At 51.3% G+C, this 13,098-nt stretch overlaps 3 protein-coding genes across 4 annotated transcripts in view; 2 read left to right on the plus strand and 1 right to left on the minus strand.

Moving 5' to 3' along the window:
* BBS1 (Bardet-Biedl syndrome 1) overlaps positions 1-9,692 on the plus strand; it is a 24,230-nt gene extending 14,538 nt beyond the window's left edge. The window contains exons 12-18 of one of the 2 annotated variants that reach the window (XR_608899.5): positions 2,208-2,277; positions 2,732-2,890; positions 5,910-6,043; positions 6,985-7,119; positions 7,747-7,833; positions 8,042-8,296; positions 8,387-9,692. Coding sequence is in view for 1 of the 2 variants with exons in the window: in XM_003828677.6 (XP_003828725.1) it covers positions 2,208-2,277; positions 2,732-2,890; positions 5,910-6,043; positions 6,985-7,119; positions 7,747-7,833; positions 8,042-8,128 (672 nt within the window). In the remaining variant the exon portion in view is untranslated. Of the gene's footprint in view, positions 1-2,207; positions 2,278-2,731; positions 2,891-5,909; positions 6,044-6,984; positions 7,120-7,746; positions 7,834-8,041 lie in introns of both variants that reach the window. The other variant, XM_003828677.6, reaches the window with a different exon arrangement.
* ZDHHC24 (zinc finger DHHC-type containing 24) overlaps positions 3,161-13,098 on the minus strand; it is an 18,993-nt gene continuing 9,055 nt past the window's right edge. The window contains exon 3 of the mRNA XM_034933090.3: positions 3,161-5,566. Coding sequence (XP_034788981.1) covers positions 5,145-5,566 — 422 coding nt within the window. The 3' untranslated portion in view covers positions 3,161-5,144. The remainder of the gene's footprint in view (positions 5,567-13,098) is intronic.
* LOC134731242 (uncharacterized) lies at positions 8,347-9,692 on the plus strand. Its single transcript, XM_063608603.1, has one exon. It carries the CDS (start codon positions 8,347-8,349, stop codon positions 9,007-9,009), a length of 663 nt encoding a protein of 220 aa, XP_063464673.1. The 3' UTR covers positions 9,010-9,692.

Here is a 13,098-nt window from a genome sequence, read left to right on the forward strand (position 1 = left end):
CTTGCCCTCGTCTCACCTCTGGGGCTTCTTAGCTGCCTCTTCCGACCACACATTGATGCATTTCAAAAACATTTGTTGAGGCCAGGCACAGTGGCTCATGCCTGTAATCCCAGCACTTTGGGAGGCCAAGGTGGGCAGATCACCTGAGGTAAGGAGTTCAAAACCAGCCTGGCCAACATGGCATAACCCCCTTGCTACTAAAAATACAAAAATTAGCCGGGCATGGTGGCGCGTACCTGTAATCCCAGCTACTCAGGAGGTTGAGGTAGGAGAATCGCTTGAGCCTGGGAGGCGGAGGTTGCAGTGAGTCAAGATCAAACCACGGCACTCCAGCCTGGACAACAGAGCGAGACTCCATCTTAAAAAAAAAAAAATGTGTTGAGCACCTCATATGTACCAGTCACCATATTGGTAGGGGTGGGGGGTAAAATGATGACTAAGTCCTTGTTTTCAGGAGGCTTACAGTCTAAGGTAACAGCCAGCCAGAGACATAGCAAATTTAAAAGCAGGGCCGACTGAAGCAGAGCAAAGTGCTAAAAAGCGCAGAGGGTGCTGAGTGACAAGGGTGGGGGGTGAGATAAATGGGGATGGACTCCATGGGACACTTCACAGAACAAGTGACAGTTCAACTGGGCCTCAGAACAGTTTGTCAGGTGGACAAATGGAGGAAGAACATTCTGCACAGAGAATAGCATGCACAAAGCCTGAGAAGTATGAAGGCTCTTGATTAAGGAATCCAGGTCATTTGATGAGTTTGGACCAGAGGTTTTCAGACTCTTAAGTTGTGAATCATTAAATCAGTTTAGTAGATCACAACCAGCAACATTTAAAAAAATAGAATAGTAAATTCAAAGTATGTCACAAGTGAGGGCCAGGCACATTGGCTCACACCTGTAATCCCAGCACTTTGGAAGGCTGAGGCAGGCGATCACAGTTCTGGAACAGCCTGGCCAACATGGTGAAACCCCATCTCTACTAAAAATAAACAAATTAGCCGGGTATGGGCCGGGCACGGTGGCTCACGTCTGTAATCCCAGCACTTTGGGAGGCCGAGGCAGGCAGATCACAAGGTCAGGAGATGGAGACCATCCTGGCTAACACGGTGAAACCCCGTCTCTACTAAAAATACAAAAAATTAGCTGGGCATGGTGGCAGGTGCCTGTAGTCCCAGCTACTCAGGAGGCTGAGGCAGGAGAATGGAGTGAACCCGGGAGGCAGTGAGCCAAGATCGCACCACTGCACTCCAGCCTGGGTGACAGAGCAAGACTCCATCTCAAAAAAAAAAAAAAAAGCCGGGTGTGATGGCACACCTGTAATCCCAGCTACTTGGGAGGCTGAGGCAGAAGAATCACTTGAACCTAGGAGGCAAAGGTTGCAGTGAACTGAGATCACGCCACTGCACTCCAACCTGGGCCACAGAGCAAGACTCTATCTCAAAACAAAAAAACAAAACAACAAAAATAAATAAATAATTACAAATACAAATAGAAAAATTAGCCAAGCATGGTGGTGCATGCCTATAATCGCATCTACTGGGAAGGCCGAGGCAGAATCACTTGAACCCAGGAGGCAGAGGTTGCAGTGAGCTGGAGATCACGCCACTGCACTCCAGCCTGGGCAATGAAGTGAAACTCCATCTCAAAAAAAAAGTATGTCACAAGTGAAACTGTGTATGTGCGTGTGTGCGTGTAAATTGTCCTGTGTCACAGTATAAAATTTGCAAACAACTGGCTTGGGCCATAGGTGCTGGGAGGGCCGGTGGTATGCTCGTTGAAAGAAGGGTAAAGAGGAGAGAACTGACAGAAAAGGCGGGTTGGAGTCAAATGTGGAAGGCCTTCAGTGTCCTAAGAAAGAGAACAAAAGCCATTGGAGGTTTTCTATCAGAGACCAGACATATTTGTGTTTTTGAAAGGTAGCAAAGGCAGCATTGTGAAGGACAGACTGGGGAGAAAGACCCGAAAGACGAGTCTGGGAGATCTATTAGGAGGTTGACCCCAAAAGTGAGGGCCAGTGATATTTGGTCTGGAACTGAGGTAGTGAGATTGGAGGGGAGATGAGAAATATAGGAAATATTTCAGAGGCAGCGATTCCCCAGGCCTGTCTCTATCACTTCTCACCTATTATATCTGGGGCCTCCCCTACCCATCCCCTGTCTTGCTTTCCTCTCCAAGATATTTCCCCAACTAAACTCTGACGTCTCCACATAGGATGCAGTGACCAGCCTTTGCTTTGGCCGGTACGGGCGGGAGGACAACACCCTCATCATGACCACTCGAGGTGAGTGGAGCCAGACCTGGCAAGGGCTTTGAAGTCGGGAGTGAAGGGACAGGCCTGCTTCTGGGGAAAGGGGGAGGTGGGAATGAAGCATGGGTGGACCTGGGTGTGGAAAGCAAGGCCTACAGAAGTGTCCTTCTGGAGCTAGGCCTCCACTGGGACAGCCCAATGGCTGGGTCCTGGGCTGGATTCGATCTTTCTAGTTCACCCAGCATCCCCAGTGCCTGCCACGATGCCAGGAACATCACAGTACTCCACAAATAACTGCTAAGTGGATTAATGAATTAATGATGAGAGACTATTAAGATGCACTTTGTTACTTCCAGAAACAGTCTCGTCTGGAAGACGGATGTGTACAGAAGCAACTCTATAGGAGGCAGATTGTTTGGGGAAGAAAGAATGGGAATGTGGGTAGAACTGGGGAGGACAAATCCATTTCCACTGTCCACTTCCCTAGGTGGTGGCCTGATCATCAAGATCCTGAAGCGTACAGCAGTGTTTGTAGAGGGAGGAAGTGAGGTGGGTCCCCCACCAGCCCAGGCCATGAAACTCAATGTGCCCCGAAAGACCCGGCTTTACGTGGATCAGACACTGCGAGAGCGGGAGGCTGGCACCGGTGAGCCTCAGACTGGGTCCTTTCCCTTCTTCCTCCTCCATTGCTCCTACACAGCAAAGCTAGGGGAATGCTGCCCAGCCTCCCTGTGCACTGGGAGGAGATCTCGGCCAACTAGGTAGGTCACTCACCTCTGCAAATCCAGGGACAGCCTAGGAGGTACACGTTGCCTGCAAATCACTGTTCCTCAGGCTGGAAGGTGCTGTGGGTGACAGCAAGAGCCCTTAGAATTCAGGGAAGGGAGCAGTCACTTCCAAACGCAGGAATTCTCATGAGGAAAGTAGAATTTTGACTGGGCATGGTGGCTCACGCCTGTAATCCCAACACTTTGGCAGAGGTGGGAGGACAGCATGAGCCCAGGAGTTCAAGACCTACCTGGGTAACATAATGATACTTCTTTCTCAAAAAAAAAAAAAAAAAGAGAAAGAGAAAAGTAGAATTTGACCAGTGTCATCTTGTCCAGTTTTTCCTGCCCATTTATTTGTTCATTCATTCATCGTTCGTTCATTCATTCATTCAGTACCTATGATTACACCAGGCCTTGTGCCAGGTGCCTTTAATTAGAATAGTCCCTACCTTGGGCCAGGTGCAGTGGCTCACGCCTGTAATCCCACCACTTTGGGAGGCGGAGATGGGCAGATCATGAGGTCAGGAGTTCAAGACCAGCCTGGCCAATATGGTGAAACCCTGTCTCTACTAAAAATACAAACAGCCAGGCGTGTTGGCATGCACCTGTAGTCCCAGCTACTTCGGAGGCTGAGGCAGAAGAATCGCTTAAACCCAGGAGGCGGAGGTTGCAGTGAGCCAAGATCATGCCACTGCACTCCAGCCTGGGTGACAGAGCGAGACTCCGTCTCAAAAAAAAAAAAAAAAAAAAAAGAATAAATAATAGTCCCTACCTTAGGAACTCAGTCTACCTGGGGCCAACTTCATGATCATGTGTAGAAGGGGTTTCTGCAAAGAGCTTTTGGAGCACACAGAGGGAGTAAGGACTTCTGCCTGGGAAGCTTGGGAAAGGCTTCAGAGCGAGGTGACTTTGGGCTTCACCCTAAAAGATGATAGCCAGACCCCCAGACAGGGCAGGGCAGGGTAATATAGGCAGAGGCACAGGGTGTTGACCTGGATTCAAGAAAGCAGGCCCGGTTCGGTGGCTCATGCCTATAATCCCAGCTCTTTGGGAGGCCGAGGCAGGCAGATCACCTGAGGTCAGGAGTTCGTGACCAGCCTGGCCAACATGGTGAAACCCCCTTGCTACTAAAAATACAAAATTAGCTGGGCATGGTGTCACACGCCTGTAATCTCCTTAGGCAGGAGAATCACTTGAACCTAGGAGGCAAAGGTTGCAGTGAACCAAGATCACGCCACTGCACTCCAGCCTGGGTGACAAGAGCCAGACTCCGTCTCAAAGAAAAAGAAAATGTACAAAGTCTAATAAAGTTGTAAAACTATCTTCAAGAACAGAAAAGACCACCTTCAAGAATGCTTAAGTGGAGAGAGTTACCAAGTTGCAGGATGGGAAGACCTAATGCTGTAAAGCTTGAAGTTGCAGTTAAAATCCCAGTGGGGTTTGTTTTAAGGACCTGGCCAGTTGATTCAAAGAGTAAACCTAAGAAGATTGGGGAAAATAAGAATGAGGGGACTTACCCTATCAGGTAGCAAAATGAACTCAAGCTGTGGGAATCAGAAGCTGTGGTGTGGATGCAGAAATAGAATGGAGATCGGGGCAGGATTAGGAAGTCCAGAAACTGACCCTGAACATGTGGAAAGTCAGAGTGTGTGAAAGGTGTCATTTTGAATTGGCAGGGAAATGTGAGACTGTCCAAAAACACACAATCAGGACAACTTGCTTCTAGAAAAGAAAATTAGACCTTTTCGGCCAGGTGCGGTGGCTCACACCTGTAATCCCAGCACTTTGGGAGGCCGAGGTGGGCAGATCACCTGAGGTCAGGAGTTCGAGACCAGCCTGACCAACATGGTGAAACCCCGTCTCTACTAAATACAAAAAATTAGCCAGGCTTGGCGGCGCGTGCCTGTAATTCCAGCTACTCGGGAGGCTGAGGCAGGAGAATCGATTGAACCCGGGAGGCAGAGGTTGCAGTGAGCTGAGATCGCGCCATTGCACTCCAGCCTGGGTAACAAGAGTGAAACTCTGTCTCAAAAAAAAAAAAAAAAAAAAAAAAGGAAGAAAATCAGACCTTTTCTTCATACCAGCCACAAAAATTAATTCTGGATAGATTAAAAATAAATTGTAAAAGTACTAGAGAAAAAGCACATAAAATGTGAAACTCCTGAATGGCAGAAGCCACTTCACACATAAACGGAAGAGCGAAGCCAGCCTGGGGGACCGAGGTGCCCAGTCTGGAAGAGGAGGGACAGTGGGGTGGGGGCGGGGTGGGCCCTGGAGGTGGCTTGGGGAAGAGTCATGTGATCCTGCAAACGGTGAGATGTGAGGGGTGGACCTAGGTGACTTGATGGACAGGGAGGCAGTGACGGAGGCAGGACCATGAGGCTGGTTTCCGCAGCGTTGAGCCTGAGGTGTTGATGGGACCTCCCTGTGGAGATGAGCAGGAGGCAGGCGAGGGTGCTCACTAAGCTGCTGGAGACACATGCACAATATTGAGCGTGGACACTGAGGACTCCTCTTTGTGGTGATCAGAGCTGTGGCAGGACATGGATTGTCTGGGGGAAGAAGATGGAGGATGAGAAGAGGACCATGGACCAGACTCAGGAGAACACCAGCCTCTAGGGCCGGACAGAGAAGCCAGTGAAGGAGCTAGATAGTGCAGGCAGGGAGGTGGTAAGAGAGTGAGAAGAGGCAGGGCGAGGCCATGGCGTCGAGTTTTGCCAGAAGGCTGGGCTCTTTCCCTCCTCCCCAGCTCCTGCAGACTCCTCCCGCAGCACCCTCCACTTGCACCCTCCCCTTGCACCCTCCCCACACCAACCTGAGCAGGAGTGCCCCGTTGCTGCCTCCTCCCTGCCACCCCCCACCTCCACCGTCAGCCTCTGGGACCCTTCTCCACAGCCATGCACCGGGCCTTCCAGACAGACCTATACCTGCTGCGCCTACGTGCTGCCCGCGCCTACCTGCAGGCCCTCGAGTCCAGCCTGAGCCCCCTGTCCGCGACAGCCCGAGAGCCACTCAAGCTGCACGCCGTGGTGAGCATCTGGGTGAGGGCAGAGTCAGGGCCAGAGGGGCAGAGGCCAGGATGCGCAGGAACCCCTCTGCCACACAGCTAAGCCCCAGAGCCAATTCCAAGCCAACTCAGCCCGTGCTCCCCATCACCTTCCCGCAGACCTGGGGACCGAGTCTCATGTCCTCCTTTGTGAGAGCAGCCCTCACCTTCCCACCCTCCTGTGCCACCTCTCCCCTCGGCTGGCCATGCCGTGGGACACTCTCCAGCTCAGATAGGCCCCCAGAATAGTCATATTAGGACATTTCTTCCCAAGAACCTGAAGGGATCCTTACAGCTATGGTACAAGGAAGAAGGCTGTCACTTTGGTAACTGTGGGCAGCCCAACGTGTTAGGACTGCTGGGTACAGGGAAGGGGCCATCCCGGCCTCACCCGTAAGCACCGAGACCAGCACAGGCAAAAGGAGGAACCCCGCAAGGCTCAGACGCAAATGAGCTTAGGGTCAGCAGGGCTCCGACCAGCCCTAAATGCGTCCCTGAGGTGTGGCATCTGACCCAACCAGGTTCTGAGTTCTCTTTTCCTAAAGAGTGGATAGATGCAGAGGAGGAAGAGGCTACAAGGCAACTCCGGGGAAGCAGGAGAAAAATGAACTGATCAAGCTACCCTAGGATGAGAGTGGGAGGTGAAACAGGCAGGGGGTGGGGGTGAGGGGCTCAGGTGAGAGTCGGGGCCTGCAGTCCCAGGCCAGCTCTGCCTCTGACTTGCTGCCTGGCCTCCCTCAGGCTCTTGCCCTCTCTGGCCTCTTCTGATCCCTCTGCCCCTTCTGGTCTTCTGTGTCTGCTGGGAGGCAGATTGATTAGGAGGAGGGGACATGAGGGCATTGGTGGAAGGCAGGCAGAGCACACTGTACTCCGTGCCCAAGGCCGCCAGGTCCTAAGGGCTTTCTCCACCCACCCTCTCCATAGGTTCAGGGCCTTGGCCCCACCTTTAAGCTCACACTTCACCTGCAGAACACCTCAACAACCCGTCCTGTCCTGGGGCTGCTGGTCTGCTTCCTGTACAACGAGGCGCTCTATTCCCTGCCCCGGCCCTTCTTCAAGGTACTGGATGCTCCTCACTTAGATATGGAGTGGGAAAGGCCAGGGCAGGGGCCTGATGAGATGCCCACAGAGCCCCGCCAGGTCAGGGTCAGAGCGTGCGGGTGGCTGCCAGGTGGCCAGCAGACCTACTCTCCCACCACAGACCAGGCCAAGGCCCCAGTAGGGGCCTCTGGAGGGAGCCCCAAGCCCTGCCTCTGCTGCTTTTCTTGCAGCCTGTGAGGGGTCTCCACGAGCCATACAGAAGGTGCTGGGAAAACTGCTAGAGCCTGAACCCCACCTACACCTCCCAGAAGGGTCTGGGGGACCCCAGAGTGTGAAGGGCCTGGTTTTCCCCCAGGGCCCAGGTCTGACCCCAAGTTGGGAGGACCAGAAACTGCAAAAGGCTGGAATATGCAATCAACAGCCCCAGACTTGGTGGGAGTCCAGAGGTCTAGGTTTCATCACTCACCATGTGGCCCTGGGCCATTCACTTCCCCACCACACCTGCATCCTCCTCCACCCAGCAGTTGTCCTGCCCACCCTGCAGGGGTGCTGAGGCTCAGTGGAGACTGCGGGCCTGAATGCACCAGAATATGCCAAACACTGGCACGAGGGCTGGTTTCCTTACTTCTTTGTCCCCAAACTTAGGTACCCTTGCTGGTGCCAGGGCTCAACTACCCCCTGGAGACCTTTGTGGAGAGTCTCAGTAACAAGGGCATCTCAGACATCATCAAGGTAGGCCCCGCACTTGTACCACGTGGAAGGTGAGCAGGACCCTGGGGAGGACAGTAAGGGTGAGTGCCAACAAAGACCTTGGGGGGCTCCTGGGTGGGGGTGGGGGTATCTGCACAGTGGAGCCCTGTGGCCTGTCATTAGGGCCAGCGCAGACCAGGCAAGGGGTCAGGGGTGTATGCCCCCTGCTGCCATGGCCACTCCTCCATAGGTGCTGGTGCTTCGAGAAGGCCAAAGTGCACCCCTGCTGAGTGCCCACGTCAACATGCCTGGGAGCGAGGGGCTGGCGGCCGCCTGAGCCCTGGGCTGCTGTGAAAGCCCCTGCGCAATCAGCCAGGGAGAACTGGGCGGGTTCAGTGGCCCCAGGCCCACTCCTCATGCAGCAGTGTGCTGGGGTGACAGCTCATCTCCCCTCTCTTAAGCACCCGCTTCCTCACCACCCCCACTGTTGGGCCTATAGTAGCAGGTTAGTGAGTACCTAGGGTGGCTCAACTCCTCCCACAGCACCAACCCAGCATGGTCCCACTGAAGTCCTACTACGCCCTCCCCTCCCCAGCCTTTTCCAGAAACCATACTGGGCTCAGATCAGAGCTCCGAAGCGGTCAAAGTGAGCTGAGCAGGACAGGCCCAGCCTTTCTCCACTGCCACGTCCCTCATGCACATCACTCATCTCCTGCTGCAGACCAAGGCCAAAATTGGGCTAGTCCTGGCCAGGGAAATCAGAAGCTCTTCTTGGGTGAGATTGAGCCTCCTGTTGCTCCCTGGAGTTCCGGAGGCTGGGCTGCAGCCCACTCAGCTTGCGGGCAAAATACGTGCTCTCCTCTCTCCTTGTCAGCTGAGCAAACCCAGGGAATAGCCCTCCTCTCCCCAGGAAACTTCTCTGAAATCTTAGACTTAGCCAGTCTTAGGCCTACGATGCCACACAAAGGTTGTTCAGGGAGAAGGGGGTGCAGGAGGCAGAGGGTGCCCCGCAGGGAGCTGGTGGCTCCAGCCCCACTAGAGCTCCTAAAGATCACACAGCAGCTGCTCCTGACAGGGATGCTCATGCCCAGAAAGCAAGCCCAGGAGAGGAAGGCAGAGTGCGACAGAGCAGAGCCAGGGCCAGGCGCACCAGGAGAGGCGTTTCTGGGGCTCCAGGGAAGTGCCACGGGAGGCAGAAGTCCAGAACTGCCCATATAGATGCCCTTCTACGTCCTGGAGCCCAAATCAGTCATGTGGGTGGGAAGTTCCCAGGGCAGTGGCCACATCGTGAGAATTAGCAGGAAAGGCAGGGCCTTTCTCGTCATAGCTATTTCTGAGGATGAAATGGGAGACATATGCCCAGCACCTGATGTAAGTTTATATAATGTAATATTATGTACCTACCACTAAGAAATACATGAACCGTGCCATGAGGACAGTAAGTGTTCATAAAGCAACATGAAGCAAGAAACAGTGCAGGGTGCCCAGTGCACACACTAGAGAGAAATTGTGAACATTAAGGACAAGGAGAATTGGTGTCTTTCTAAAACATACTTATTTAAAAACACATACCCACTTACTAATGTGGAATTACACAGTTTGTAACAAGAAAACAGTCTCTCCCATTCTCTAGTACTGCTCCCCTACCCAGCAGTCACTTCCAGTTCATTCAGCTATTTTTAAAATGTGCTTATATGACTCTTGCTTGATATATCAATCTTAGACATTACCTGTTGACTCCCTGTTGTCATACATGAGGCTTTAGCTCTCTTTTGTCAACAACCCTCCCCCATCCCTAGTTATTAGGTTAAAAAATACTCAGATTACTATTTCTATTACTATGTGAAAGTTATTAACTGCGGAGCCAAGAGTTGGACTATAATTAAATTACCTTCCTTGTACTTTCTTTTTAATGGAGTTAATGAGTTGCCCTGAGTTTCTCATTTACTTTGTTTTCTGATGGACTGATTGCTAATTCTTCCCCCACCATCTGACAGCTCCTCTTTTTTCTAGACACTTCCCTTCATCCCCTGCTTCACTGAGGACTGTTTGTTTTCCAGGTAAATTGCCTTTGCCTCTCTCCTGGGCTAGATCCTGATTCCTGGGCCTGATGGCTTCCTATTTCTCAGTTCACCCTCATTTGGTGAAACATATCCTCAGATATCTTCTTTAAAAAGTCATGGCCAGAAGGCTGGGCACTGTGGCTCATGCCTGTAATCCCAGCACTTTGGGAGGCCGGGGCAGGCGGACCACCTGAGGTCAGGAGTTTGAGACCAGCCCGGCCAACATGGTGAAACCCTGTCTCTACTAAAAATACAAAAATTAGCCAGGCGTGGTGGCAGACACCTGTAGTTCCAGCTACTTGGGAGGCTGAGGCAGGAGAATCGCTTGAACCCGGGAGGCGGAGGTTGCAGTGAGCTGAGATTGTGCCACTGCACTCCAGCCTGGGCAAAACGAGCGAAACTGGCTGGGCGTGGTAGCTCACACGTGTAATCCCAGCACTTTGGGAGGCCGAGGCAGGCAGATCACAAGGCCAGGAGTTCGAGACCAGCCTGGCCAACATGGTGAAACCCCATCTCTACTAAAAATACAAAAACTAGCCAGGCATGGTGGCAGGCGCGTGTAATCCCAGCTACTTGGAAGGCTGAGGCAGGAGAATTGCTTGAAACAGGAAGGTGGAGGTTGTAGTGAGCCAAGATCGTGCCACTACACCACTCTAGCCTGGGCAAGAGCGAAACTCTGTCTCAAAAAAAAAAAAAAAAAAAAAAAAAAGCGAAACTCTGTCTCAAAAGAAAAGAAAAAAAAAAAGTCACTAGAGGCCGGGTATAGTGGTTCACACTTGTAATCCCAGCCCTTTGAGAAGCCAAGGCAGGAGGATCGCTTGAACCCATAAGCTGGAGACCAGCCTGTGCAACATGGTGAGACCCTGTCCCTACCAAAAAAAATAAAGTCATTAGAGTTTTTAAAGATTTTTTTCATTTATTTTATTTTATTTTATTATTTGTTTTTTGAGACGGAGTCTCACTGTGTTGCCCAGGCTGGAGTGCAGTGGCGCGGTCTCGGCTCACTGCAAGCATCACCTCCCAGGTTCACACCATTCTCCTGCCTCAGCCTCCCGAGTAGCTGGGACTACAGGCGCCTGCCACCATGCCCGGCTAATTTTTCGTATTTTTAGTAGAAACGGGGTTTCACCGTGTTAGCCAGAATGGTCTCGATCTCCTCACCTCGTGATCTGCTAGAGTGTGCTGGCGTGATCTCGGCTCACTGCAACCTCTGCCTCCCGGGCTCAAGTGATTCTCCTCCATCAGACTCCCGAGTAGCTGGGATTACAGGCATGCACCACTGCACCTGGCTAATTTTTGTATTTTTAGTAGAGACAGGGTTTTACCATGTTGGCCAAGCTGGCCTTGAATTCCTGACCTCAGGTGATCCGCCTGCCTCAGCCTCCCAAAGTGCTGGGATTACAGGCATGAGCCACCACACCTGGCCTGGACACAACTTTTGTTTTTGTTTTAGTTTTTTTGAGACAGAGTCTAGCTCTTGTCACCCAGGCTGGAGTGCAGAAGCACGGTCACAGCTCACTGCAGCCTCGACCTGCTGAGCTCAAGCCATCGTCCCACCTCAGCCCACCCCCATCCCCCACACTACAGACGCACTACCACACAAGGCTTTTTTTTTTTTTTTAAGACACAGGGTCTCACTATGTTGTCCAGGCTTGTCTCAAACTCCAGGCCTCAAGTGATCCTCCCGCCTCAGCCTCCCAAAGTGTGGGATTACAGTGCCCAGCCCCCATTAATTTTGTATTTTGCAGAGACAGGGTCTCACTATGTTGCCCAGGCTCACAGTCTATTTTGATAGTGCATGTATAATAGCATACAATATCAGATACTTAAGAATTAATCCAATTTAAAAAGGCATGATCTTTATGGGAAAAGGTGCACAACTTTATTGAAAACATTGAGTGCAGAAATAAACCCTGCTCATGAATGGGAAAATTCAATTTTACACAGGTGCTGATTTTATCCAGACTGATCTATAGATTCAGCTGGGTTCCATTCTACATCTCAAGGGGTTTTTGGGGGGAATTTGACAAGCTGATTCTCAAGGTTACATGGAAGAGCAAGGGCCGAGACTAGAGTTTAGGAGATGATTCCCAAAGGGCACAGGGGCAGAAAAATGACCAGTGGAACCACATAGAAAAATCAATTATGGTATTTTCAATGGATCACTAGGCAGCAGGGAAAAGGAATGCCATACAGCTACACACAATAATCCGGATACATCTCAGGAACATAATCAAGTGAAAAGGCAAACTGTAAAAGAATAAACTCGGCATGATTTCATTCATATATTTGAAAACATGCAAAGCCAACACAAACACATTAATAAAACTATAAAGCAAAGCAACGGAATGACTGAAACAGGACAGTGTCTCCCCCACCAGGGAGGGGCAACAGCAGGAACTTCGAAGGAAATGGTAACCTTCTCAAATGCAGTGGGGCTGTTGTTTCCTCTTAATTTTATAAATGTGTTCTTGTAGCTCCTCACTAATTAAAAACAACAACAACGAGTCCAGGCATGGTGGCTCACGCCTGTAATCCCAGCACTTTGGGAGGCCAAGGTGGGCAGATCACCTGAGGTCAGCAGTTCAAGACCAGCCTGACCAACATGGTGAAACCCCATCTCTACAAAAGTACAAAATTTAGCAGGGCATGATGGCGGGTGCCTGCAATCCCAGTTACTTGGGAGGCTAAGGCAGGAGAATCGCTTGAACCCAGGAAGTGAGCCAAGATCACGCCATTGCACTCCAGCTTGGGCAACAGAGAGACTCCATCTCGAAAAATAAAACAAAACACACAAAAAAACATGAAAATAAGATATTGTGGGCTGGGCGCAGTGGCTCATACCTGTAATCCCAGCACTTTGGGAGGCCGAGGCAGGTGGATCATCTGAGGTCAGGAGTTCCAGACCAGCCTGACCAACATGGAGAAACCCTGTCTCTACTAAAAATACAAAAACAATTAGCCGGGCATGGTGGCACATGCCTGTAATCCCAGCTACCGAGAGGCTGCAGCAGGAGAATCGCTTGAACCCGGGAGGCGGAGGTTTCGGTGAACCGAGATCGCATCATTGCACTCCAGCCTGGGTAACAAGAGTGAAACTCTGTCTCAAAAAATAAAAAGAGAAAGAAAGAAAATAAGAAATTGTGGAGGGCGAGGGATGAAACAGGACAAGGTGAGTCTGCTAATGCGTCTGTGCAGCCCAAAGTGCCAGGCACACCAAGTTCCTCCTGTCATTAAAAAATAG

The sequence above is a fragment of the Pan paniscus genome, chromosome 9 (assembly GCF_029289425.2).
Source record: "Pan paniscus chromosome 9, NHGRI_mPanPan1-v2.0_pri, whole genome shotgun sequence".
Classification (NCBI taxonomy): Eukaryota; Metazoa; Chordata; class Mammalia; order Primates; family Hominidae; genus Pan; species Pan paniscus.

Coding starts and splice junctions, on each gene's coding strand:
- LOC134731242 (XM_063608603.1), top strand. CDS start 8,347: ATGGTCCCACTGAAGTCCTACTACGCCCTCCCCTCCCCAGCCTTTTCC.